The sequence below is a fragment of the Hetaerina americana genome, unplaced genomic scaffold, assembly GCF_022747635.1.
Source record: "Hetaerina americana unplaced genomic scaffold, ioHetAmer1.1.p SCAF_6, whole genome shotgun sequence".
Classification (NCBI taxonomy): domain Eukaryota; kingdom Metazoa; phylum Arthropoda; class Insecta; order Odonata; family Calopterygidae; genus Hetaerina; species Hetaerina americana.
In genome coordinates, this window is record NW_027287205.1 from 77,561,689 (window position 1) to 77,589,378 (window position 27,690).

General features: G+C 36.4%; 3 protein-coding genes across 4 annotated transcripts; 2 read left to right on the forward strand and 1 right to left on the reverse strand.

Annotated features, from left to right (window-relative positions):
- Nucleotides 1-221: 221 nt before the first annotated feature.
- Nucleotides 222-13,052, forward strand: LOC139695094 (BUD13 homolog). The gene is made up of 5 exons (XM_071593721.1): nt 222-343; nt 673-1,924; nt 5,889-6,043; nt 7,750-7,949; nt 10,510-13,052. Exons 1-5 carry the CDS (start codon nt 237-239, stop codon nt 10,689-10,691), a joined length of 1,896 nt encoding a protein of 631 aa, XP_071449822.1. The 5' UTR covers nt 222-236; the 3' UTR covers nt 10,692-13,052.
- Nucleotides 13,053-15,862: 2,810 nt separating this feature from the next.
- On the forward strand, nt 15,863-18,932 carry RpL36 (ribosomal protein L36). Of its 2 annotated transcripts, none has more exons than XM_071593987.1 (4): nt 15,863-15,935; nt 16,174-16,294; nt 18,578-18,712; nt 18,802-18,932. In XM_071593987.1, the coding sequence occupies exons 2-4, from the start codon at nt 16,175-16,177 to the stop codon at nt 18,886-18,888; spliced, it is 342 nt and encodes a 113-aa protein (XP_071450088.1). In that variant the 5' UTR covers nt 15,863-15,935; nt 16,174; the 3' UTR covers nt 18,889-18,932. The 2 variants fall into 2 exon arrangements, with proteins under 2 accessions (XP_071450088.1, XP_071450090.1); XM_071593989.1 differs by having other exon boundaries at nt 15,926-16,007.
- LOC139695290 (F-box/WD repeat-containing protein 2-like) lies at nt 18,923-27,558 on the reverse strand. Its single transcript, XM_071593986.1, has 4 exons — nt 26,822-27,558; nt 26,519-26,745; nt 23,055-23,892; nt 18,923-19,170 (listed from the first exon to the last, which is right to left on the reverse strand). The coding sequence occupies exons 1-4, from the start codon at nt 27,130-27,132 to the stop codon at nt 19,011-19,013; spliced, it is 1,536 nt and encodes a 511-aa protein (XP_071450087.1). The 5' UTR covers nt 27,133-27,558; the 3' UTR covers nt 18,923-19,010.
- Between the last annotated feature and the right edge of the window lie 132 nt (nt 27,559-27,690).

Here is a 27,690-nt window from a genome sequence, read left to right on the forward strand (position 1 = left end):
TTGTATACAAGAATCAAAATCATTTTTATCCTAAGAATTCATCGACGTTCCCGCCACCCCACAAAATATTCGATGGCAACATCGATAGAATCGATAACAGTTGTTGTTTTCATCGATCAATCACTGAACTGAATGCACTTCGATCTGACCAATAATCATAATGCATTGCAGAATGCCGATATCTCGAATCTCGAATGCAGTCGAATCGGAGCCAATTTACGATATAAAAAGTAAACATGAGTGTGGGTACTGTTAATCAGAAGGAATACTTAAAGAAATATTTATCTCGAGGATCGGATAGTAAAAAAAAGAAAAAACGGAAAAAGGTCTCACAACCAGAAAGGTGAGGAGTGATTTTGCATTGTAGTCTTTGTTTTTGCTTGAAACTTATTTCGTTCTTGTTTTTACACGCGACTGTGTTCGTTATTTTAGCAATTTTCAATCTTAATTTGTAAATTTTCCGAATGTAGTACTGTTTCATAACAATACGTTTCTAATATAGAACGGCGATTTCATCACTCTTGTAAATAGGGCGTAAATAAGTTCGTTTTTATAGCAATATTTTTACCTCCAACCACGGTTTTGGCTTTGTCAAAGTATTCATGGTGATTTCTGTGCTGTGTGTATGAATTCATCTAATCCCCATATTATGAGACGTCTTTACGTTTTCAGAGTTCAAATAGTTGATGATGACATAGATCTAAAGACCATGCAGCCCTTGGACGATGGTGATTACAATTTATATGAGTTAGCAGAAGATGCTCCTCAAATTGCAGGAATTGTAGATGAAAGGCCCGAAGAGGTGAAAGCACTCGAAGTTTTTCGAGGATCCAAATGGAAAATTATTCAAGATGCGAACGGGATTGAAGACATTAAAGTGACAGAAGAGCGAAAGATTTCCAGTCGTGACAATGCAGACGATCATTTTCGTGACATTGAAATAAATTCCCCAGTAAGTAGGAGCCAATCGAGGGGAGAAAATTCCGGGAAGTCCCAGAAGACGATTAAGTCAGGGATCGGTCATGACAGAAGCGGCAAGGACTATGATGAAGACTCAGACGCATCACCTCCCAGGAGGTCACAGAAAACTATGGACAGTGACGAATCTCCTCCCAGAATTTCTAGGAAGACTTTGGTTCCCAATAACCCGAAGAGAAATGAAAGCCTTTTACCTCGTAAAGATAGGTCCTCGCGTGATACTGGTGATAAACATAGATCGGCTTCCTACGATTCTGATGTATCTCCGCCAAGAAAGCCAAGTACGAAATCAATATCGGGCGAACGGATAAGAAAAAAGTCAAGATTTGACAGTGACTCGGATATTTCTCCTCCAAGAGGACGGAGAAATAAAGATGATTCTGATGAATCCCCTCCGAGGAAGTCTAGTATTAAAGGTAATTTAAATGAAGTTTCTCGCAGAAAATCAAGGTTCGATAGGAGTACTGACGGATCTCCTCCCAGAAGACCAAGAAATAAGGAAGATTTTGGTGTTTCCCCTCAAAGAAGACGTGGGCCTCTTAAAAAAAAATCAAGGTTCGACAGTGATTCCGATTTATCGCCCAAAAGAAAGTTTCATAGCAAAGCCGACTTTGATAAATACCAAGAGAGGTCAAAATACAAACAAAATCCAGACAGACCTCAGCAGCAGAAAGGTCCACGGAATAAGGTTGAGCAGGTTTACCAGCGACGTCGAAGTGACTCGGACGAGTCACCGCCTCGTCAGAAGGGGAAAACGGGAGATATGAAAGAGAGAATGCCTGGTATTGGTCCTAAGTATGATGATAGAACGTTTAAGGAGAATGATAAGAAGTTGGAGAGACAAGAAAGAACGCTTGAGGGTAAAAAGGCTGGTTTGCAGGATGCCAAATCACTAAGAATGGAAAATTTAGAACATCAATTGAAGGAAAAAGAAGTATTTGCGAAGGTATGTATGCGTTTGTTTTACTCCAAGTCAAATTCTTCCGATTTTGGATCCCAGGCATTTTTAAGATATAGTGCCATAGTATATAAGGGGAAATAGGTAAATGTACCGAGACGTAGCAGTGTCCGTCTATTGAATTGTATCTGATTTGGGCATTCTCATAAACTTTAATGACTGTCATCTTTGATGATAATACAATATACAGATTCGGTGTTATGATATTTTACATTCTTGTCAAAGTCAAACATTTTCTTGCTCCAAACTCTGCATTTTGTTCATGTGGGTGTTACTAAATGATTATACATTCTCTGTGGTTGATCGTTGATAAATGCTGACACAAGTTTCAGCAAGGTTTTAGTAGAATTTCTGTGAGGTTTTTGTAAAGTGTGATAAAAATTTTCAGTGGGAAGCATAAGACTTCTTCTTATCAGTTGGGCCAAAAATGTCCATTACCTTGCAGGTGTAAGGATTCTCCTGCGAAATCAAATTTATATTTAAAGGAGATATCTCTGATTACAGTGGAAGTATATAAAATATGTAGTAAAAATGTAACAATTTATTATAAACATGACAAATTTTTCTACTTATCTACGTCATCATGCATTGTGCTGCATTTCTAGAGCATAAACTAGGTACACAGAAATGGGGGTGAAGGGCTGGGCTAGAGTTACTGGGAGATGCTGTTTCAAAGCAGGTATCAGCTGGAGGTAGTACCAGGAAGGAAACAGGAGTGCATTCAAAGGAAATGATCTGCAAATGGAATGATGGCAGACCAGAATACAAAAGTCAAACTTTATACTGCTTAAGATTGATCGTTTTGATATGTTGTTCATATTGTGTGAGAATGAGTTGTATTGTGGTGTTGTCAACCAATGCTGTTTAAATGAATTTAATATCTAGGCACTTCTCATAAAAAATACTGAAGGATAATGAAGGACTGGGACTTGCTCCCTGATTGCGGGTATTGTCCCCTATTTTCAGTCGAGTCACCCAAAAAATTGTTTTTTTCACAAAATTTCACTTTTAAGTCTCTAAAATGACAGAAATTGTCTTAAAATGAGGGACCATTACCACCTATGGTAACCTGCATTACTTCAAAACCTCCAGCTCCCTAGTTTCTCTGCTTTCCATGGCATTGGGATGAAGGGAGGAAGGAATAACTCAGAGATGAAGAGTGGCTTCATTTAGAGTAGGTTGCGGGATTGTTTTTTGTTATGAGTCACAAAATATTTATTTGATGGTTGTGTCCATCCAACACCTACCTTAACTGGTAGATTACTTACAAAAAAAATCCTACAAGGTATTACGGGTCATGATCAGAGAGTAAATACTAGATTTTTATATATTTTAGAAAAAGTGAATATGAAAAAATTTACAAAATATTGTTGATACACTAGTTAATTTTTTCCACATAATTGCCGTCCCACTCAATTCATGTAGTTAGTGCATGGCACAAGCTTCTTAATGCCCTCCTCGAAGAACTCCTGCCAGGCTCTCCCACTTCAGATCCTCTATCTGCACCTGCTCATTAGTTCAAAATTTTATTCCTCCCATGTGTGCCTTCAGGGAAGTGAAAAGATGATAATGTCTAGATGCCAAGTTAAGAGAATATGAGGTTCAAAACATTCCATACAAATGAGTGCAAGCACATATCAGTGGCTAAGACTGTGTGAAGCCGGATGTTGTTATGCAACAAGCACACTCCTCTTGTGAACATTCTCCTCCTCTTGTTTTTAATGCTCCTTATGAGTTTTTTTAAGGCCTCACCATGACATTGTGCATTATGATCTCCCGCTGTGGCAGAAATTCGATCAAAGTAATGCTTTTTGGTCCCGAAACACAAGGTCTTAATTTTTTTGCCCAAAATTTTGGTTTTGAATTTTTTGGCAGATTGGGAATTGGTGTGATGCCATTATGACGACTGTCTTCTTGTCACAGCCATGTAATGAGCTACCCTTGGTTTCATCTTCAGTCACAATAGAGTACAGAAAATCCTCACCTTCCAATTCAAGTTGCTAAAGAAACTCGTAGGTGCTATTGATCCAATGTTTCTGGTACTGCTCTGTCGGCTGATTTGGCCTCCATTTTATACCCTGTTTCTGGTATCCCTGCATTTCTGTTAGTGTCTCATATAAGAGAGAACTGGAGAGCTGTTGAAACATCGAAGAAATTTCATCCACTGTCAATCAGCTGTCTTCACAAACAGTTTCCTTGATTTTTTGCACCAACTCATCAGTCAAAATGGAAGGTCTTCCACTCCTCCATTTGTCATGAACATTTGTTCTGCCTCCACTAAACTACCTACACCAATTAAACACATTCATTCTGTTAATCGAACCCTCGCTGTAAACCGTTTTGATTCAGGAAAAAATTTTGGTAGTTGTTATTCCTTCCTTAAGTGGGGAGCAGATCACAGCACACGGCTCGCACTTGGTGGCATTTCTTAACAACATCTTTCATGCAACTGGACACAATAATGTGAGTTTACATGCTACCATGTTCCTGCAATGTTGGCTCTGGTCACGAGATCCCCCTCTACCACTCAGTGTTGACAACCCACAAAAAACCACAGCCTGCTAAGGGTACAGTATGCTTACCTCCTGAACATGCCTCGTACTTTATATTGGAAGAGAGGTAGTAGTCCAAGGGAGCTACATTTGGTGACAAAAGGGGAAAAAATGGGAATGGGTTCGAATCGTAACTCAATCAACTTTGTGACCCAAGCTGCAAAAGAGTTTAGCTGGTTTCTTGTTGTGATGAGGAAAGGACATCTTTTAGGCCCATTGTGGACATTTTATTTTATTTATTTATTTATTCAGTATCAGTCCGAAAACAGCACATCTTGGCCTTTACATCGAACTATTAACAACGATAACAATGGTCACATACACAAACACCCAAGCCCTAGGTGGAGGAAAATTCACCCAGGCGGGAATCGAACCCGCTACCCTTGGAATAGCAGACAAGGACGTTACCCCGCCGCCGCTGGGGTCGGCAAATTTTATTTGCCACTCACTTTTCATATGATATAATGATGATGCACAGTATGCATTTGTAATGAATAGTCAATGTAGCATTCCAGCATTCCTTGTGACTCTTGAAAGAACCATCACCATAACGTTCCAAGATGACAGAATGATCTTTGCTAGCATTGGTACTGACTCCTGATGAAACACATTGTTCAAAGTGGTGCGCGTTTCACTGATGCAGCTGAAAACTGACCCTAGAACCTGTCACATGGTTTTGATTTTGGCCAACTTAAAGTAATTATGTCACCCATGATATGGAAACTTTCTCAAGTCCAAATGTAAATGCAAAGTATTATGCACCTGTTGACTCAACAGAATTAGCAATGTCGTGCACCTTCATCCTGTTATTGTCGATCACCAATTTATTTACCCTTAGTCCGAAAGCTGCACTTTTTGGCCTTCTACATCAGACTATTTACAGTAATAACAATTGACACGATAATGAACACCGAAGCCCTAGATGGAGAAAAACCCACCCAGGCGGGAGTTGAACCCACGACCCTTGAATTGGCAGATGAGGACGTTACCCCACTGGGGCCAGCGATAATGTCTGAGCAGCACGCAATGTCCACTTCATTTTTTGGAAATCACTCGCCTTGTTCAATTTAATTCGTTGTCAAACGCAGAATAATGGTCTCATCTGACCGAAACTTGGTGCGTGTTCCCTGGAGTAGATGCTACTGATGGTAAACTACTGTTATATGCTTAATTAGTGGATATTTCTGATTTAGCATGGTCTTTTCAAACAAGCCTCATATTGGAACACTTGGTGAATTTTTTCTTAAAAAAATTAATTGATACTCAGCATAAATGTATGACTGTATAGGAAGTAGAAATCTAGCATAGGTATTCTATTTGAATATGTCTTATAGATCATGTGAATCCTTGCTGAAATGGAAATTATGTGACATGGCCCCTGGTTTTTTATTTGAATACAGATGAGTGACGAAGTCTCAGGAAAGAATGCTGCGCCAGTTCTGCGAGATCGAGCAACTGGGAAGAAGAGGGACCTGACAAGGGAGGCTGCAGAAAAAGCAGCAGAGAAAGAAGAGGAAAACAAGAAGAAGGAGAAATATTACAAATGGGGAAAAGGGTAAGTTCCTGATTTGGGAATGGACGATTAATTTAATGGAAAGAATCAATGCCATTTAAATCACATCACATTGTCACCTGCTTGCTCAAAAATGTCAAGCTCTTTCAAATATCAGCTGTTGAATTTATTCAATTAGCATATTAGGATTAACACAGAAACTAGACCTGATATATTAACAATATTAAACGTTGTAATCAAGTTTTTCGGGTCTTCCTCCGGGTCAGAGGTTCAGTGTTTGCCGACTTTTCGAAGCTCGACTCTAAGGTCAGGGCAGATGAGTGGGTGAGAATGAGTGTGTTCAACATTCTCTGACTTTATCAAAGATGGAATGAAATTTGTTGGCAAACCCTAAATAAACTATGAGTTATGAAAGTCAAGTTGGTATGCCAATTCACCAAGGAAATTTGATAGATGCAAAAACAATTTCTGCTTCTAGGAATATTTCATAGGTCACTGATGTACTTGTCTTCAAATACTTGTAAATTGTGGCACGTCCAATCTCCAGATTTTGTCTAAAATATTTTTCCATACTTATCATTCTAGTCGTCATCAACCGGTATCCCCTTTTTACCCAATTGACTGATTTCTTTATAATTTTTCCCTACATTTTCCCATATGCAATCATAATAATAATAATAATGCAATCATTGCATTCTTCCAAAATGAGAAAAATTAATAGCCATACATTATCAATTTGTAGTTCTAGTAGTTATTAGAGGAGGTGACCTACAGCTGAGGTCATTTGTGCCATTAGGTATGGGTAGGAAAGGAGGAGTGGTGGAGAGAAACCTGGCATCTGCATTATCTTATTCTTAATGTAAAGGGCTAAGGGGTCCACAGTCTGACAGATGGCGTGCTTAAAGTGCTCTCCACGAAGCACCTCAAGTAGGAAGCATGAAGTGTGCCCAAAATGGGTGTCATACAGAACTTAAATTTGTTTTAGAAAATGGTTTGGCAGTGCATGAGATGTTTAACAAAACTACCAAGCCTTTAAAATTTACAATGTAACAATTTGAGTGTAAAAATCATTCACCTTGACCGGGATCCTGGTCAATAAGAATGATTGCACTCTTAAATTCATTGTAATGTACACTTGGTGGATGACTCCGTTAAAAGTTACTTTTGTAGCAAAACTCACAGTTTCTTGGAATTTGTCTTTAAAATATTGGAAAGGGAAGCATAAGGCCTAAACGGTATTGCTTTTGGACTTAGTTCCTTGAAGTTTTCCTTTAATTGAATTTTTTTATGAATAAAAGAGTAATACTAGGTATTTTCCACATGCTTTTTATTCGGTACTACTAGTTTCAAGGCATAGGCATCATCTTCACTTACCTCTAATGTATCTGAAGTAGACGCTTATGCTTTGAAACTATTAGTACAGAGTAAAAAAGTGTTAAGAAAATACCTTACATTATTATTTCATTCAAGACAAATTTCCACAGATTTTTTAGTCAGATTTGATACCATCGAGTGAACTTTTATATTTTTATGCATAACAATTAATGAATTAATAGTAATGTTAATTTTTTGACAAATTTTCTTAACATTTTCATTGAGTAATCACTCTGAAATTTTCCTTAATACTACTCTTTCTCACAAGGATTTGTAGTAAATGTGGCTGAGCTTGTTGGTAACATTTATTTATTATGGTTGAATTTATAGTTGTTAAATTTTTAAATTCATTGAAATTACCATCTATGTTACAGGCTGAAGCAGGTAGAGGACCAAATGTCTCGTTTGCATGAGGACCTTTATGAAATGTCCAAACCCTTGGCTCGATATGCAGATGACAAAGATTTGGAGAGCTACTTAAGGGAGCAGGAAAGGGAGGGAGACCCGATGCAAGAATATATAAGGAGCCAGAAATTAAAGAAGGAAAAGGAAAATGGGGGCAAAGGTGTAGATGGTAAGTTAAGTCCTAGAAGGTAACATCAATATTCCATTGGATCTCTTTTCAGTATTGGGAGCATATGGATCATGCATGTTAATAATGTTTATACTAGTGTGGTGATATATCTCTTAATTCAGAAAAAGAAGTTTGTTCTAAGCTGTAGATTCAGGAGTAAAGCATTTCACTTTTTTTGTTGTGTCTAAGTTACCATAATTTTACTTAGTTTTATGATTTTTTCTCTTCATAGTTCATGACTTGGTTGATATAGGTCTAGACTAGATGTCAATGGTGTTTTTCCATGAGGTGTTTTACCTGTTAGTTTGAAAAAGCTTTGTGATTTAAGCTCAAAGAGCTTTATTGGCAAAAAAATTTGGATCCAAGTGTTATTTTGGGAATTTCCAGTTCCTTGGGTGGAAGTCTTTTATTGTTTGTTTCTCATGTCCTGGAATATTGCATAATTGATCATTATGGTAGCACTAGCCTTTATTAGTGTACCCTTCTGTAGGAATCAGCTACATGAGAAGTAAACTATTTTGGATGACATAGTTCCACATTCCATCCAAATTTTAAAGCAGTTTTTATCTGTTTTGCATGGTCAAAATCAGAAAGTTATTATCTCTCCATTTGTCTAAATTGGCCTTATTTAAAAAAAAATAATTGCTTAAACAGTGTATACTACAGTGTATTAATAATTGTGTAAAAATTGAACCATTTTGCTCTGTAACAACTGTAAAGACCTAGGGGCTCAATTTCAATTTTGAACCCAACCACTGCTGTCACCAATTTTTGAGAGATATTTGAGGACAAGTGAAATTCCATTGTATTGAAAAAGAAGCAACAAATAAGCCTTTGCGTTTCCACAGAATAGATTTTTATTGCCGACTAGTGTCACTGCACTGTAGAACTGATACTGTACTAAACTGCAATGCTACACTAGATCTACTGATGCCACAGTATAACAGTATTAGCTACAGTGCAGCAAGTTTGCTTCATTTCTTATATGTCTTAAGCTGCATCCATACTCACCAGTTAGGCCCCTAAAATGCTCAGATTTAAGGAGGATGCCATGTTGAAGAGTGTCATTAGGGAGCAAATTTAGGCACCTATTTTGGGCCCGGATTTAGGATACAAGAAGTGTATTCTAAATATACCATATTGCAACCTCATAATTTCAAGTGCTAGAAGCGTGGCAGCTAGCAGGAGAATAATCACCATGGCAGGAGTGTGTTATTCATATTGATCAAAATAATATTGGTTATTTCTTTGAGAGAGTACTCTTTTACTTGTTGAAAAAATGAAGGGCTTTATTAACGGGAAAAGTTGGAGCTTTCCTTAGTCAAGAGAAATTTGGCGCCTTCCTCATGAATGTAGTTTGATTCTCTTATTAGCTTTATTTTATCAAGTTATTGGATTGAAATGTAGAGGTAAGAACATATTTCTTCGTTTGGTGCTTCATTTCATGGCTAAGAACATTGTCTTTGTCATTGTGTTTGCAGTCACGCCTTGTATGTATGCTTGTTAAATCTAATTTCGGTGTATAAAAATTATGGAAAATAATCTTCAAGTGTAATGTTCTGTGTGGAGAGTGTAAGCATATTGATGCCCTTAGTAAAAATATAGCTGTCTGCGTGAATCCATATAGTTGATCATAGATTGCTCGCCAAGCCTTTGCTAAAGTAGTCATTGGTACACTAAGTAAGCCCACGAAGTAATAAAACCCACAAAAATGAAAGAGTGCAGACAAATACTAACTGTAGGATATATATTTAATTGATAATAAACTTAACTTAAAAATATGAAACATTTAGCAAAAAAAGTATGCATAAATAAAAATGAACTATAACCAACATAAAGCACATCTCAAAGCAATTACTTACAAGGATTAATCACCGAAAAATTACCCTGGAATGAAAATACCATATGATAAGATAAAAAGTTAAAAATAAGTTAAATGTAATACTATCTGACGTAATAATTAAAGCAAAATATAAAAAACAGGTAATCTATTAAGAGTTAAATTTAGCCTGATAAGAGAGAATGAATATAAAACTAGTACCAATAATCGTTCATGTTACTAATTTAAAAGAAAGAAATGTAAAACTTCAATAAAAGACTGCTGAATGGCAAATTGAACTCAGTATTATGCAAAAACCATGTATTTTTGCATAATTTCTATTACATGGTTTTGCAATTGCACACAAATGTTTGCACAAGCTATCTGGAATATCAAAATATTTACATTCGGACATCATCTGTTTATTCCTTATTCTTGGCTACATAGTTGATAGTACTGCTGTGTGGGGTGTCCAAACTAAAGCTGCCTTTTCATTAGGTGCCTAACATTTAGGCACCTAAAAGAATGCTCCTTAATGCTTAACTAGTTTAGATGTAGCTTTAGATCTGAATTTAGACCTAATGTGAAGGTGGCTTCTTGAATTTATTGCTTGATTTTAGATTCTTCTAAGACTTGCTGAAATACTGATATTTTGAATAATAATTTTTCTTCCACTAAGTTAATGATACCTCAACATCTATGTGTTAATGGTTACCATTAATTCCTATTTTAATTTCACAGTGAAACAGCTCCCAGTTTACCAGGGTCCTCCGCCACCTCCCAATCGTTATGGCATCAAACCTGGTTATCGATGGGATGGTGTTGATAGATCCACAGGGTTTGAACAAAAGTGGTTTCAGGAACAGAACTCAAGGAAGGCATTGCAGGAAGAATCCTATAAATGGAGCACAGAAGATATGTGAACCTGATGTGAATGCCCATTGGAGATTTTATGTAGCAATGGAATTGATTTATGAATTGTGTCAAATCATAAAAGGCTAACTGAATTGCAAAATTTTATCGATTCTCTATTCCTTGTGTTTGTACATAAATGATCTATTCTCAAATATATTCTTAATACTTTTTTTATTTCTGGGTACTGCTTGATTGATCTTGAAAGTTTCATCAAATGGTTTTTAGTCATATATGTGTAGACATTGTATTTTATTCGTGTCATTTAGATAAATTTCTGGAACTAATATGTATGCAATCTCCTCTTCAGCAACAAATTCCACCCCACAGTTTTTTATCAAAACCCTCAAACAAACAACTGTATCTTTACTTCAATAGTTATCATCCTTCATACCCTAAACAATTGTACCAGCAATCCTACAACAATCCTGGGGACCAGCACATAAGCAATAACCATTATTCCCTAAATGTATTCCTTTCAAGGCTTCATACCTCTTGTTCAACCTGGCTACCCAAAATCCCTCCTGCACAAAAAATGTGCCGTTATAAATAAATCCATTATATGTCCCATAAGAGGAAAAATGACTCCCTCCATTTGCACAAATTACTTCCATTCTGTGTCCCTAACGCTCATCCTTCGAGATATCTTTCCCATATTCCTTACCAAACTACCGCCAACCTTACCACTGTGTCACATCTACATCCCATGAGGCTTTGCAGTATTCTTAAATCCACCTGCTCATATATCTCCTGTTTCTTCAGACTCCTTCCTGCGGCTCAAATAATGTCAATTTTTTACTTTAATATAGAAAAACTTTCATAATTACTAAAATGTGACAGTTATTTCCTCCCTGGATAATATGACAACGGTTCCAATTTAGGTCCCTGGCATTAGGTTGTGCTTGGGGATTTAATTCCTTCCTCTTACTGGCTAAAACTTCCCCATTGTGGATAAGCACTTCTTCTCTTCCCTCCATAACCAATCATCCATGATGCATGCCCATAGGTTTATCCTACCCAATATCCCCTCTTCTCCTTCCCCTTGGTCTCACCATCAGTTACATCTCATACTCTGACAAAGGTGGCTGGGGCAACCAAAACATCAACTTAGTGTTTTTATATGCATCTATCTGTATGCATTTTGTCAAAAAAATGTGTGCGCATATGTAAAAAGTATACACATAAGTGTGTGTATGTATGTATGAGCACACATTTTCCACACACAGAGCATCAGCCTCGCTAGTCGAAAGATCCATGGTTCAAGCACCAGTCAAGAAAATATTTTTGCACTTATAATCTGCTCAATCCCACCGATCTCACCTCTCCTGTGTTTGTCTTTTTTTATTTGTTCCTATCCCTTATCCTTATATATATTTCCATGTGAATGAATGTATGTGTGTATATATATATATATATATATATATTCATTCATTCATTATATATATATAATACAAATGGAGAAGCAAGATAGTTCTAGGGAACTAAAACACCAAGAAACATGTAAAAGTGAAACTCACATGTATTTTGAATTTTCAGTGGCCAAACCTCCTTCCTCTGGGTGAAGAAGGAAGTGTGTTTTTGTGAAGTTTATATGTAATATGTCCTATGTTTGTATATATACGAATGTGTACAAAATCTCTGGAAAAAATATAAATGCATTATTATTATGTGTCAGTTGGGAAATCTGAAATATGTGTGAGTTTCATTTGTATATGTTTCTGTTGTATTTTTGTTCACTATCAATACCTTGCTTCTCCATTTAAATTATTATTCACTTCTGTGAGTCTTTCCTTTAAGATAAATGTGTGCGTGAGTATATACATACACGCACACCCACAGATACATTCATAATAATTGCATGGGAAAATAATCTACAAGTTTCTTTTGAAACTTGCACATTTTATTCCCATGCAATCGTTCATTATCTGAAGAACAAATTGTAACAATTGTTGATATTTTACTGTGGAACCAGGAGCATTAGTGGCCACAGCGTGACAAATATTTTTGGAAGACACTTAAAAATGTATGCCAATTGTATTCTTTAGAAATTTAGTTGCCAGAAATCAAAATATAAAGAATTAAATTTACCCTTTGTCAAAATGTGGTTAAAAGGCGTTTTCCATGACTTGTGAATGTGATCACTGTGGCCAAGTAAAATGTTAGTTTACAATACATTTGTACTGACTATATTTGTACCTGCCGCATTTAGATTAATGTGAATATGAATATCCAAACTGTGAAGATTAAATTTTATGCATAAATGTTAGTCGTATATATATTTTATGATATGTGTTAAGTTTGTGTATATATTCTTATACCCACTGTAAAGCTCACATTAGCTGACCATGCTCTTGTTGTTTTGGTTATATATAGGTCTCCCAAGGCTAGTTTCATGTCATTTCTCAAAAAACTCCTGTAGTCCTTGATCACTCAGCAGTAATGTCTAATTTTTATCTCTGCAAAAATGTTACATCATCCAATCCTTTTAAATATCAGAGATACTTCAGTGACTCTTGAATGTATATATTTCTGTGTTTTGCTAAACCAAGATAACTTGCTGGGGTCATTTCAGTTGGCCAATATTTATGAAAATTTCAGTTTTTTTTACAGTTATTTCATCCATTATTTACACCTTGCTTTCCCATGCGAGCCAGTAAAAATTTGCGAGTGGCAACATTAAAAGCTGAAGTTAAAATTATATGAAAGAAATGGAAATCTATGTACTTCCTTATTGAATCTTTTGGAAATGGCACATCATACCGGCATTACTCCCAGCAAAAATGGAAGTTCAGCTATTTATTTAAGCAGATAAAACAGGAGTATAATGATGGCAGATTAGGAATGCCTCTAATTTCTCTTAAGTAGCATGGGAAATCATGAAAAACAATAGCAATTTAAATACCACTGTAATGCCTCTGCAGGTGAATGATTGCTATGAATCCCTGAGCCAGGTACCCTACATCCTGTGCCTCGTGAGCCCATGCTATCCATTAGGGTGACATATACATCAATGTACCTAAAACTCTATAATGAGAGAGAGAATTATGCTATTGTCTTGATTCGATTGGGTACCAAAATTCTGCTGACATTGATGGTGTATCAGGCAAATTATTAAAAGACTGGAGACATTATCCTAGCCCCATTGCTTACGCTCATGAACCAGACCTTAGGGAATGGTATTCATCCGGATGCCCTTAAAATGGTAAAGGTTATTCCAGTCTACAAGAATAAACGTGAGCAAAATGATTTCAATAATTGCAGACCCATCTCAATAATTTCACAATTTGGTAAAGTTCTTGACTTTTCTCTACAAGAATTTAATAATATCTTGAAAGTCACAAAGTGCTATCTGCTCACCAGTTTGCTTTCTGCTAGGAAAGTCAACAAATCTTGCTCATTTTGAAGCTTTAAATTATAAAATTCAAGAGATTGACTCTAATTGTACAGTTTTGGTTTTATTCTTTGGTAAAAGCAAAGCATTTGATGCCATTGATAACGGTAAGTTGATCTAAAAAATTGAGCTATTTGGGCATCCATGGAGTGACATTAAGCTTGATGAAGTCTTATCATGATAGTCCGTACCAAAGTAATGGGAATATTTACCTCTCCACCCCTCACAAAGTAAATGGAGGAGTACAACTGGGGTCAGTGCTTGGCCCTGTATTGTTTTTTTATTTATGATCTTCCTGGGTAGTTGCAGGCTAATGGTGCTGAAAAATGTATCATGTATGCTATGTGAGTGTAATGACAATCAGTAAACATTTAGATGATCTAGCTGTGGCTGGTGAGTTGTTGCTGAATTGTATGACTACATGGTGCAAAGACAATAATTTGGTTCTAAACGTCAAAAAACTCGAGCAATGGCTCTCTCTACTTCTCACAGAATAATTGACGTTAAATCTTTTCCAGAGAGAGATGTATACATATATACACCATGCAACAAAGATAGCTTAGTATCATGCTATAAACTGCTCAAACCAATTACGTAGGAATTGTGTGCCCAAATCAGACCATTTGTATCATGATATAGAATTTTCTGTAAAATATCTCTACCCATTTTCCCCAGAATTTACATTGAAACAAATTTTCAAACCTATTTTTGTATATCATATATATATTTATATAGTTTGATTCTTTTGTTCACCTGGAAATCCTTAGATCTCTTCCTTTTGCATTTAGTTTAATCTCCCATTATTTATCCTTTGATCGTGGAGGGGCTCCCAACCTCAATGTATCTCAACAGAGCAATAATGGGCATAGATTTTCATAAAGCTGTGGTGTAGCCCACTCTATCCAAAGTGACGCTAGAAGTGAATTTTACTGGATTATTCAAGAGTTGTTTTCATAAAGTTCTCATCTATATTATGCAAAATATCATTAAGTTCTAATATCTAAGTTTCTGAACGTATTAAAAATAGAACAAATATAACCATCACTCATTATGTGGAGTTTCCTACCACACTTTCGAGAGATTACAACTCATGTCTACGTATCCTTTGGAATTATCATAAAATGTGATAATATATTGCTTAATATCATCATCAGATTCAGGATCTATGTCGTATCGGATGCACTAAAAATTAGAAGCAGATTCTTTCCCTTTTTAGGGCTAAAGAGACTCTCATTCTCACCTTAATCCAAACAATTCATTTTGATTTTTATTCATTTTCTCTGTCGCATATGTAATTTGTTACAATAAAAATATTGTGACTCGTCAAAGTTTATTTTGAAATAGTATTTCTCTCAATACAGTGAGTTAGAGGAAAAAATCAAGAAGCTACGTTAACGATGTATACAATCAGTGAGTGGCTCGAAGCACATGAATGTTTTAAAATTTAAACATCACTGAGATAAGAAAAACGTTTTGGAGGAAGGATTTATCGATGGAAATACTCTTAAGTATGCAAATCGCTCCCATTTGACGTCTTTAAACTTAAAAGAACGAGTGAGTTATACGGCTACTATTTGAGTGTTATAATTTATGTGAAGACGTGAAATTTGAAATTAAAGGCGGGGTTTTTGAGTCGTACTAACTGACTATGTACGATCTTTAAAATCAAACCCTAAGTAATTTAAAACTAATTCAAGTGTAAATTATTATAAATTTATTTATAAGCGTTAAAAGGCATTCAAATGCTATCATTGAAAGAACCAGTGTAATATTTCAAGTCGCAAACAAAAACGCATCGCTAAATATCGGATATTTCCGGAAATACAAGATTCTCCTGCCTGACGTATGCGAAGAGATATCACGTGTAAGTGAAAGAATTTTATCCCTTTGTATTTTCTTAATAACGATCCATCGGATAATATAAGTTATTATATAGGTAATATCGAGTTTATTTCTATGGTTTGGTCGATAAATATAGGAGATATATGTGTAATTATTATGTACTCTTTAAGTAATACTCAGATAAAATCCGCCTGTTTGTCTTAGCAACTGTAATATTTTTAAAATTGAAGCTCTCTAATTTTTGCTTCTATTAATTCTAGCATGGCTCCTAGGTATGAAATGTGTGTTGGGCTCAACAAGGGCCACAAGACTACGAAGATCGTAATTGGGAAAAATAAACAAGACAAAAAGCATAAGCTTCGACCATCCAGACTAAAGGGAGTAAGTTTGATCAAGTGAAGTAGATTGTATATAGTAGGTTACCCAATATAGTGGAGTAAATGCATTAATTTAGCCACAGCACCATATAGCCGAATAACCCTTCCTCAGCTTTTATACCCCCGCCCAAATATTGTTTCAATTTTTCAGTCTGCGGTGCACGAAGAAGTAGTAATTTATTCTCGCAATTTTATTAGTGGGTAAATTCCATAAGTACAGAAATTTCTTTGTTTAAGGATGTTAGTGCTATCCAAAATTTTACCGTAGACTGGATAATAGGAAGGTTATATCTGTAGCAGGTAAGCGTCACGTAGCCAATGGTACCCTGTTTCCAATCGTTTGTGAAAATGTCATGTTTATTTCGCAATTAGTACATCATTTCTTCATTGTGTACGTCTGTTATTGCGTTGATTTCTACTAAATTCGAAGTAGTTAAATAGTGACGTCATTAAATCTGGGAAAAACTTTAATTATTCATTGAGTTTTTCAAGACTTAATGTGTTAACATTTAAGTAGCATCGATCATAGGAGCAATTGGCCTCTTCACTTCTTGGAGTGCCAAGTTTTGTTTAAAATTGTTAATAACTCCGTCATGTTAAAAGTAATACATGTAATTGTTTGGGTGCCTTGTATCCTAGGTAAGGTAATTTTAGTGTTAGTGGATCAATGGATGGCGGACATTGTTGAATTGTTCATTTTATAGTGGTTTTGTAAGCTGCTGATACATAGGATAATGTTGTACAATTCTTAAGGTTCTGTCCGCCGAAAACCTTCCTTAACCGGAAGAATACTAATAGAATGATGACTGTCTCACTTTGTGATTCTTTAGGTAAAAAACTTGGGGGCATTCACTCATTCTTCTCTGCTAGTGAGGCCCCTCAGCATTGTAGCATCAGTATTTTAGTTTTGTCAACACCCACTAATCCTCCTTCCTGTAATAAATCCATGTAACATCCTGACCCTTGCATATTGTGTAAATAAAAGTATTAATTTGCTTTTATCAAGGCATGTTACCTTATCTAGTGCTGGCACTTGTGTGTTGCATCATATCTTACTTTCACCAGACTCACATGTAGGGTGCTTATTCTTTACGGTGATTTTACCCGTTGGCAATTCTTATAAATTACTGGTGGAAGTGCAGAAGGTAGCCGTTTCCTTACGTAATTTATATTTATTTCTAAAGTTAGCTATTGTATTAGGTACACGATTGGTATTGTTGGAAGGCAGCCTTGTTTTTGTTGAATGCCAGATGGTGAATTTTGAAGTATTTTTTGGTTTACAGAGTAATTAACCTTCCTAGATTGTAATACTTATTTTTCATTAAACTTCAATTGGTATCATCCTTGATCTTGTAACTTAATTAGAAACTTCAGTGAATTCATATATAGTTTGCTTACCACTTTTTTAAGGTATGGGTCCCCAATGAAGTTATTTCTGTGTTAGCAAATTTTCTGCATGGCTTTTAATTTGTCAAGTACCACGTTCCTCAATTTCAAAAGACTGTCCTGAAATCATTCCTCCTTTTTTTGCCTCCCGGGTTATCTCACATGCTGCATTCTGGAACATTTGCTTTGATAAATATTACCATGTGTTCATAATTCTCTCAATCCCTTGTATAGTCAAACCAATTTACAGGGAGTGATTCAGCAAGGATGCATGTTGCTATTAAAATATCTTCCACCTCCCACTGTCTCTTACCAACTCATTTTACCTCAAATATTGATATCCTCCCCTCTAGAGGAGCAGCCTCATAGAAAAATAATTTCATCAAAAATAAGAAATAACAGCAATTTTAAGCTCATCGTAAAATCCATTAGCAGTAGTCAATATTTTCAATTTTTAGTCTGAAATACTTTCCATATCTATACCTTAGCCAGTAATTCCATTTCAGGAATCTTTAACCTATTATTGTTTTTTGAAAACCTATCATTTTGGTTAATTCAATTAATAGGTAACCTACCTATTTAAGGCAGGTTAAGGATGGTGGTAGGTAAATAACTAGGGATATATCAGACTGCTGGTTGCTGAATACTGTTTTTCCTTCTTCAGTTCTCTCTGCCAGCCTTCAGAGTACTTGCGTAATAGTAGATGTATACTTTTGGTTTGTCATGCCGTGAAGGAAAAAGGATTTCTCACTTATAAATATTTAAAATGAATGTTACTTCATGTAGTGGTGAATCTATGTCAGTCATTAGAAAAACTGAATAAAAATAGTAAAGTAGTTGTACACTCTGATAGCATTAGAGTAAATTAACATCATGTAACTCAAAAATTTGATATTTTCAGAGGCAAACGAAACATACCAAGTTCGTGAGGGACTTGATCAGAGAAGTGTGTGGTCATGCTCCATATGAGAAGCGTGCTATGGAATTGCTGAAGGTTTCCAAGGATAAGAGGGCCCTTAAGTTCTTAAAGAGAAGGGTAATTAATAAATTTTTATATCAGTTTCTGAAATTAGTGTATGAATTACATGAATTAGCAATTTTATACAATTGTCTTTTGAATTTCAGTTGGGAACCCACATTCGTGCCAAGAGGAAGCGTGAGGAACTAAGCAATATTTTGACACAGATGAGGAAGGCCCAAGCACAGAAGTAATACTTTTGTAGCCTATCAATAATAAATGCTGTAAAACATTCAAAGTCCTTGTTTTATTTCAATTTGAATAATTACTCGGTGGTTCCAGTGAAATGCAAGATACTTCTACAGTCACAATATATTTATTCAACACGTAATCTAAGATCTTGCCATGTTACAATATGTATTACACCAAATGGAAGCCCTAAACCAACCACAATTTCATTAGGTCGCAAGAAGGTGAGCCCATCGCACCATGATACATTACCAATGGTTATCTGAGCCAGGTCAGGCGTGGCAGAACTGGAAAGGAGAATGCAGGGTTTAGCATGGGTTTGTTATTGTCCTTTTCAGCTGGTAAAATAATGAGTTGTTAAAATGTAATTGACTTGAATATCAAAATAATGCAAAGAAAAACAGACACCAGCACAGAAGTGGGTAGAATTACTTGTAGTAGGAACTGAGAATGTTTGGACATGGCTGCGGACAGGAAAATTAGATAATATAAAGCCAGAGAAAATATAATATTTCAGGTTATGCAACATGACTTGATGGATAGCGGGGCTTACTGGAATGATAATTACAGAGTAATACGCACCTCGGGAGTATCTCAGGGAAGGGTAATTGGGCTATTGCTTTTCTTGGTTTTTGTTAACGATTTGAACCATGAAATGAAAAGTAAGATAAGGTATTTGTGGATGACACTGATTCATCGGGAGATGTCTAGGGATGAGAATCGATTAATTCTAACACGATCTAGATTGCATTACCAAATAGTGTTCAAAATGGGGATTGCCATTCAACCTGAATAAATGTAAGTGGTAAATTTACTCAAAAGGTCAACTGGATGTTTACAAATCAGTGGAGTTGACCTAGAAGTAGTTGATGCCATAAAATACCTAGGAGTAATGATCACTAAATACTTAACTTGGAGGACCCAAATATGTGACATCTGCAGGCAAGTATGTGAAAAATTGGGATTTATTAGATGCATTGTTGACAGAAGTGAAGGATTATTGCTACCACACACTTGTCAGACCTCATTTAGAATATGCGTCTAGGGTATGGGATCTGACTGAAAAAGGCCTCATTCAGACAATTAAGAAGGTTCAATGCCAGGCAGCCTGTTTTTTTAAAAATTCACGATAGAATGAAAAGCGATACTGAAATACCTCTGGAGTTGGGGTGGGAACCATTAGCAGAAAGGCTATTCAATGCCAGGTTGAACTTTTTAAAAAAATTCAGGTCGGCATGTTTCAGCGGCGAGGTCTTACAAATTATTTGCACTCCAACATACATCGGTTGCTTGGATCATGTATAGCTAATTTCGGAAATAGACACCAGAACTAGCAGACTCAAGGACTCATTCTTCCCATGGACAATACGGGATAACAAAAATTCCATTTACCACCCTCTGCATCCAGGGTAAAATTAGTTTTACTCAATTGCATGCACTTCCACAACCTCATGTGTCTTCTTGTCAAAACCCTTCCTGCATTAGTATGCCATTAAATAATCTAGTGCTCTTAACAGAATTGCTTGCTCTGCTTTGTAAAATCAGTTCACTGATGGCCAAGCTTTATTTTGTCAGTCAGCCAAGGGGTTGCAAACATTGCTGAGTGAATTGGAAATTCAGTGCGACAGATATGGGATGACAATAAATGGGTGTAAAATAAAGGTTAAGTGGTTTTCCACAAAAAGAAAGCCCTAGTTAAACATTAAAATGAGAGGGCAAAAACTAGAGTAGGTGGAACAGTTAACATATCTCCCACATTAAGTGTTCTGGGCCAAAATGGTCCGAGTAGTGGGAATGTCAGGAGAAGAATTGCATTTGGCAAAGGAGCTTTCACAAGGAGGGAATTGATGACAGGGACATTGAGTAAGGATGTTGAGAAAAGACTTGTTGAAACTTTGATATGGAGTGTGATTGTGTATGGCACGGAAATATGGCCAATGAAGAGGATAGGCGTAGATTGGAGGTTTTTTAAATGTGGGCGTGGAGAGGGTGAAGTGGGCCGAAAGGAAAACAAATGAAGGGTGTATGGTGGCCGAGGAGAGGGGATTTTTGGGAAAAATCATGAGAAGGCAGAGAAAAAGGGTTTATTGATTGGCAGTCAGATATTGAAGGCTTATAGATGGGAGAATGTTGGATAAAGGTGGAAGGGGCAGAAATAGCACAGGGATTCGGACAGAAGGGGATGAAGAGGGGCTTTTTGTAGAGTAGGATGTTGGTTTGTGTTTTGTTAGAAGAAACAAGATATTTGGTAATTGTGTCAACCAAAACCTACCTTAACAGGTAGATTGATTAATAATACGAAAAGGATATTTTGTATTTTCTGCTAGGAGAGTTGGGTAAGATCACAGCATAAGTCATTTAATTCAACATTTGATGCATTGAAGCATAATACTGAATGAAGACATCAAATTTGCAAATATTCACTTATCTTGGGAAATCTATGAGCTGTAATGGGCCCAGGTGATTCCCCATCATTGAAAAATTTTCTTATAATTAACGAACGGTGTAAGTAGAATATCTGTGCATGCACAGCCTTAGTGTAATAGTAAGAATAATTTTCATTTCAAATTGTCTTCAGCTTAAAATTACTTAGCAATGAAAGTTGGTTCCCACAGTAAAATCTATGGAAATCCTGTTTGACAAAATGTGTTGCAAATAAAAATGGGATCGTTGCATACTTCATAGTTTAAAAAGAATTCACTTAATGGAGCAGGGGCGCTTGGAGCACTTGACATTCTTGTTCCTTATTCCACTAAGATCAAAGGGGTATGGCAACATGTATAATTTTCCCAGTGAAAACATTGCTCTTTCAAGCCATCAAAAATTGCCTTTTCCACAAGTAGAGCATATTTTAAAACAGCTTCATGCGGTTACAGGCTACACACCAGTACAACGATAATGCCCCTGCCTCTCCCACAACACACACAGAGACACACTACACTGACACACTACATTAAAGCTTGTCTTCAATTCAGGGTACTTTCTTCATTCTGTCCAACATGCCTATTCCATTCCTAATCCTTCCTCCTTTCCTAATGTTCTTCCCTCTATCACAGTTTTCAACATCCCATTGTGAATCCAAATGCTCTGCATCCATCTTTCCTATCTCCTTTGGATTTCTCCCAGCAATTCACTCTCCTGCACCACCATATCCAGCTCCACCCTATTTGTTTTCTTTTCTGTCCATTTCACCTTCTCCATCCATCTCCACACATTTCAAAAGCCTCCCATGTATGCCTATCCTCTTGCTTCATTGTCGTTTCCATTCTGTACAAAACCATGCTCCATATCAGGGTTTTGACAAGCCTTTTATCTACACCCTTACTCAATGCCCATGTCATCAATTCCCTCCTTATGAAAGCTTCTTTACCTAAGCAATTCTCCTGTGTCTACCACTTCGACCATTTTGGCCCAGAACATTGGCGAGACAAGTTGACTTCCACCTTTGCATTTTTTATGGTTTGATTTGAAAATCAAGTCTTGTGTTGCAATTTTCGATTCATGAAATCTTTAAACCGAGTGCAATGAAATTATTGTGCAACTGAACTTCATATTGGTTACTTAGTGATCTCTGATATGTTTCAGTTTAGTTGGATGGTATAACTTAAATACTGTGTAAAATAAAATATAACTTAAAAAACCTAAAATAATAACTTAAAACTGGGATGCAGTAAAGTCATTTGCTACTTAGGGCAGGAAATTCTTGGGATAAAATAGCATTATTTTGATACCGACCTCTCACAATATCTTGATACATGTGCCTTATGTGATAGTGGGTGAGTTGGTGCCACTGATATTTATGTCAACGGCAGGAGGAAGGACTATTTTACAAGGAGGTGTATATCTACATGCTCTCTATTATAAATGGTCAACAAAATGGAGACATGCTAATTATGGTTCCTGCAAGGATTTGCACGGAAAGGAATAATCTTGTATGAGAACAAGGATGGCTTTTAGTCAGTGCTTTGCTGGATTCCTCTCTTGCAAAACAACTTCAAATTACTATGAGATTTTGCTCCAAATTTGTGCATGAATAACTGCATTATTTTAAAATTAGGTGATGAGCATTTTGATAGCTAGCAATTACAATTAAAATTAATAATTTTACATCCAATAACCATCCGATAAATGATGAATGCAACCATAATGTAAGTTCAAAAACTTTCATTACCTTGAGTGTGGGACGTAGCACCCTCCAACAATTTCACCATTAGAGATGTTTATCACAGTCAAGTTAAAATGCTGCTGCTGAATCCATGGTTGCAAGACAAGAGCGAAGACTTTTCCAACTGCCAGCAGTTTTCTTATTTTCAATTTAACACCAATTTTCTTATTACACTCCAACCTCTCTGTATCATGGAAGACTATGTCTGCTTGCCCATCACGCCCTTGAGCCAGTGTCTGTCGAACAAAAACCAAACTTTTCCCCACAATATGACACCCGGAAGTCACAAAGTTACCAACTGGGTGGAGTGAAATAATTTTCTTTGAGGTCTCCATTGATGCAAAGTTGACATCATCAACACTGGAAGAATGTTTTGACCAAGTGTACAAGTGAATGCTATCTCTAGTTTTTGTAATCAGTCTGTTTGATCCCCTTTCATGAGCCCCCGTTTTGTCATACTGTGAAAACAGAGAAACTTGGATAATCCAATGAGTCTGCCCTAATAATGTCTTTATAAGTGCGCCACTTTTAATGCTCCATAATTTGGCAGTGAAATCAGTGGAACCACTCACTAACAAGTCCAACTTGGTACAAGCACTGACAGACATTACCACCCCTGTATGACCTCTGAACTCTTTGGTCATATCTGCCCTACACCAGTCATTAGCTGGTGAACTATGTATTCTGTCAGTCTTGACACACCAAGCTGTGGCACATCCATTTGTGTGCCCAAGGATTAATGTTGAAAGGTTTAATCGGAGACATGAAACTCGGTAAGGGGCTGAAAATATTGCCACAAGTTCATAATCAGTTGTTCTCCAAATACCCACTTGGTCCTCTGCACCTGAAATTAAATATAACAGAATTAAAATGCGCTGTGCAAATGGCTACTTTCCTGTTGAGGCTATCAGTTGAAAAAGTGTTTCAGACTCATTTCAAATTTGAAAAATATAAAAAACAAGTTTTCCTTAATTAGCATTTTCAGTATTTAATTAAATGAAATGGAAACAAATAGCATCCCAAAAAAAACAAAGGAAAGGATTCTGTTAAGAATAATGTAAGAGGAGAGTACAGCCTTTGATCTGACTTTGACACTGCAATAAGCGCAAACCAAGTATCGGTAACAGCTTCGGAACAAACAACTTGGGAAACAAGACTCTGATGGATATTCAACATGGTATGCCTTAGAGAGATGAAATACTGATGCACAAAGAAAAACATAATTGCCCATGTACATAAAAAGAAAATGTTGAAAACTTAATTTTGATGACCCATGCATCAAAGATTATAGCAAGAATGTTCCATTAAAGAATAGAGAAGAAAGTGTAAAAGTAGTTCAGTAAGTACCATTTTGGAGTTAGAAGAAGCAAGGGAACAAGAAAAGCTCTTTTTACTGTCTGACTCATCACTGAAAAGAGGATACAGGTAGATCAACAAACTCTTAATGCATTTGTGGATCAAGGGAAAGTTTTTGAGAGTGTGGCCTGGAATACAATGAGATCTATCCTTAAAGAAATTAAGGGGAACTATGATAATGGGAGACTGATCCTGCCACTTGGTCTCTTATGTAGAGAACAATTGGGAAGAGTTGAAAGTGGTGAGTGCAGGGAAGCAGCTCAAGTAAAAGAGCAAATCAGAGCAGTTATTAGAACCCCCAATTTTCATGAGTACATTAAAAAATCAGATCAAGGGGTTGATAAACGGTGGAACTGAAGTATGCGTATGGAGGAAGGTAAGTATACTTAGATTTATGAACATGATGGCTATGTTTGCTGAGGAGAAAGACTTGAAAAAATACTAGTCTGTATTGAGAAGAGGATGACAAAGTGAGACCTTATGATAAATATGCACAGAATTAATGTCATGATGCATAGTAAAAGGGGGAAGGTGGTACCCAGATAAGATGCACTGGAACAAATGGGAGAATATGCATTGGGCAAGACCATTAGTGTTGGGAGAACCAAGAGGGAAAACATAAGCAGAACAGGATTGGCTCAGAAGGCCATCAGAAGAAACAACCAATGGCAAATGTCTATGCTAATACCTACAGAGAGATCATTTCATTAAAACTCCATGTAATTTACTTTTCTGTGGATTTATGGTGAGATATGGACAATATAATCAGCCAAGTATCGGAGATTCAAAGTGACAGAAAAATGTAACAATACATAAGAATGATAAAAATAATTTGAATAGACTGAGTAACAAAGGAAGTACTTCCACAAGTAGGAAAAGAGAAATGTATGGAGTTATCATACACAGAAGACAAACTGTTGAGGCATAATAGTTTACTGATGGCCATAGATGAAACCTTGCAAGGGAAAAATCTTCAGAAAGAGGTCAAAGAAGAAGAGAACATGTGATAATGGGTGCCAGTGCAAAGAACTGTGAGGGAATGAAGAGAATCCTGGATAACAGGATAGATTAAAGAACTTAAGTAAACGAATCCTCAAATTGAAGGCATGTGATGATGGTGATCACAGAGAAGCAATCAGGTTATCAATTTAGTTTCGGATGTTCTATTGTCTACTCGCATAGATTCAGTGGCAATTTAGAGAATACCATTCACGGGAAGGCCAAACTAGGAGACAGAGTCATTTTACTTTTCAAAATATGTTTCTTTTACAATATACATCTTTACACAGATTTTATGTTACGTTATTGAAGCAATCAGGAATTTTAAAAAGTTTTATCACTTATCAAATGATTAGGGGAACTTGAATCATTTCTACTTTTTTATTTCTCACATATAGGAGTTAATTGTCAGTTTTGCCAACTGTTGATCAGTTTAGCTTTCTTCGGCGGTGCTTTGAAAACTACCATATTCCAGCAAAATAGGCACCACAGAATACCTTGCCACATTCTAACTTCATTTGTAGTGAATTTCAATGACATGTTATCATAGTCAACCAGACCATGCTATCAATTAAGCTCGCAGTAGCAATGTGTGAGACAGGTGAACTTCTCTTCAAGGATGGTAATATACCATCCTTGGTTTCGCATCTGGCCAACACCATCAGTCTCTTGAGAGGCATTAGTGAATTAGTTATAGGTCGGAGGAACTTAATTGATAACTTCTATGGTTCCCATTTCATGCTGCAAGTGACTTATTTTTTAAATTCCGCAAAGGCCTTTATATATTCCATGGTGAATAGGCAAAACACAGGATTTCCTAGGATCACTCTGGCAAAATTAATATTCATTTTCACGATAATAACTTCACGAACGCCGATACACTGCTTCAATATGAATAATTTTAAAATTGTTACACAGAAATGATAAGGAAGCTCAATGTTTGTGAATCAAGATTTTCACAAACGTTTCATACTACATAAAGATATATGACGAATGTTTAAAAGACGGGTAATGTATAGTCAGGTGTGTCACCTAAGTCATAATATGGTTTCATTATCCCATAATTCTGTTAGGCAATATTTTGAAGTGATAACTTACTTTACTCTCTTACTTACTTCCAACTAGCAATCCATCCGAATAATGAAGACCAGTGACATGATCCAGGGTTAGGCCAGTGGCAGGAAACTCTCGATGTTGGAAAGCTAAGCCATTACGCATGCCATCAATAACTCTTAATGCATTCAAACATTCCTTTTTCCAGTCTATTTCTCCATTGTCAACACGGCCTATACCCAAACTATTACCTTTGTTTTTCCATACATTCCCGAGGGACGACACTATTCTGTAATTTAGGTTTAAGAATATTAGAATGCGCCCGAAGACAACCCCAATTGGGAACTCATTAAAAGTATACTTACACATTCCATTTTTTACTAACGCAACAAGCTGTGAGTAAGGACTGAACGTCAACATAGTCGCATATCAATTCTTGTAGTTCTCTAGGGAGTGAGACTAGAATGTCTTGATGTAAAAACTGGGAGATCTCCCTTTCTAGAACAAACCTCTGTTCAGGGCAGCTCATCTTTACAAGTGCCACTATAGTTTCTACTTGTTGAAGAGGCATTAACTTTTGATAAGTGTACGACACATTTGACAACCACTTATCAAAGTGTTCATTCATCATTTCAGGTGCCGTGGAAGATATGGGCGAAGGGCTACCGCACTGCATTTTCAAATGTATAAATAGTTACTTATATGCATGACAAACTCCAAAGCCGTGCTTCTTTGTAGAGCATAATTGGGTTCCGTTTCAACACCGTTCAACTGCAGGAGTGCTCTGCGAGACCTTATTTTGTCCCCGATTAAGGGAACGGTACTCACTTCATTAAAAAGAGCACGAGCGTAGACAAGTAAATAGAAATTGAAGATCTTAATATACCCTCCGACATTACGAAAAATTAACCCTGCGTCTACAAGGTAAAAGCTATTATCCCTCGTTATCTTCGAGAATTTAAATTAACACATCCTCTCCGAAACTGGAGCTTCGAAAACCGAAATGTGAAAATTCATACTTCATCGTGCAATCTTGCTTTGCTCTCTACCCACTAATCTATGTCTATGAATACACTAGTAGAGATTTCGCTCCTGTGATTCAAGTATTGCAATTCGTTTTTTGCTTGTTTAAGTGAATTTCGCTTCATTTTTATTTTAAGTACTGGATTATTTAAGGCGCGGTAATCATCAATTGCGGGGTACATTTGAAATTTCGGAAGTTAATTAATGTAAA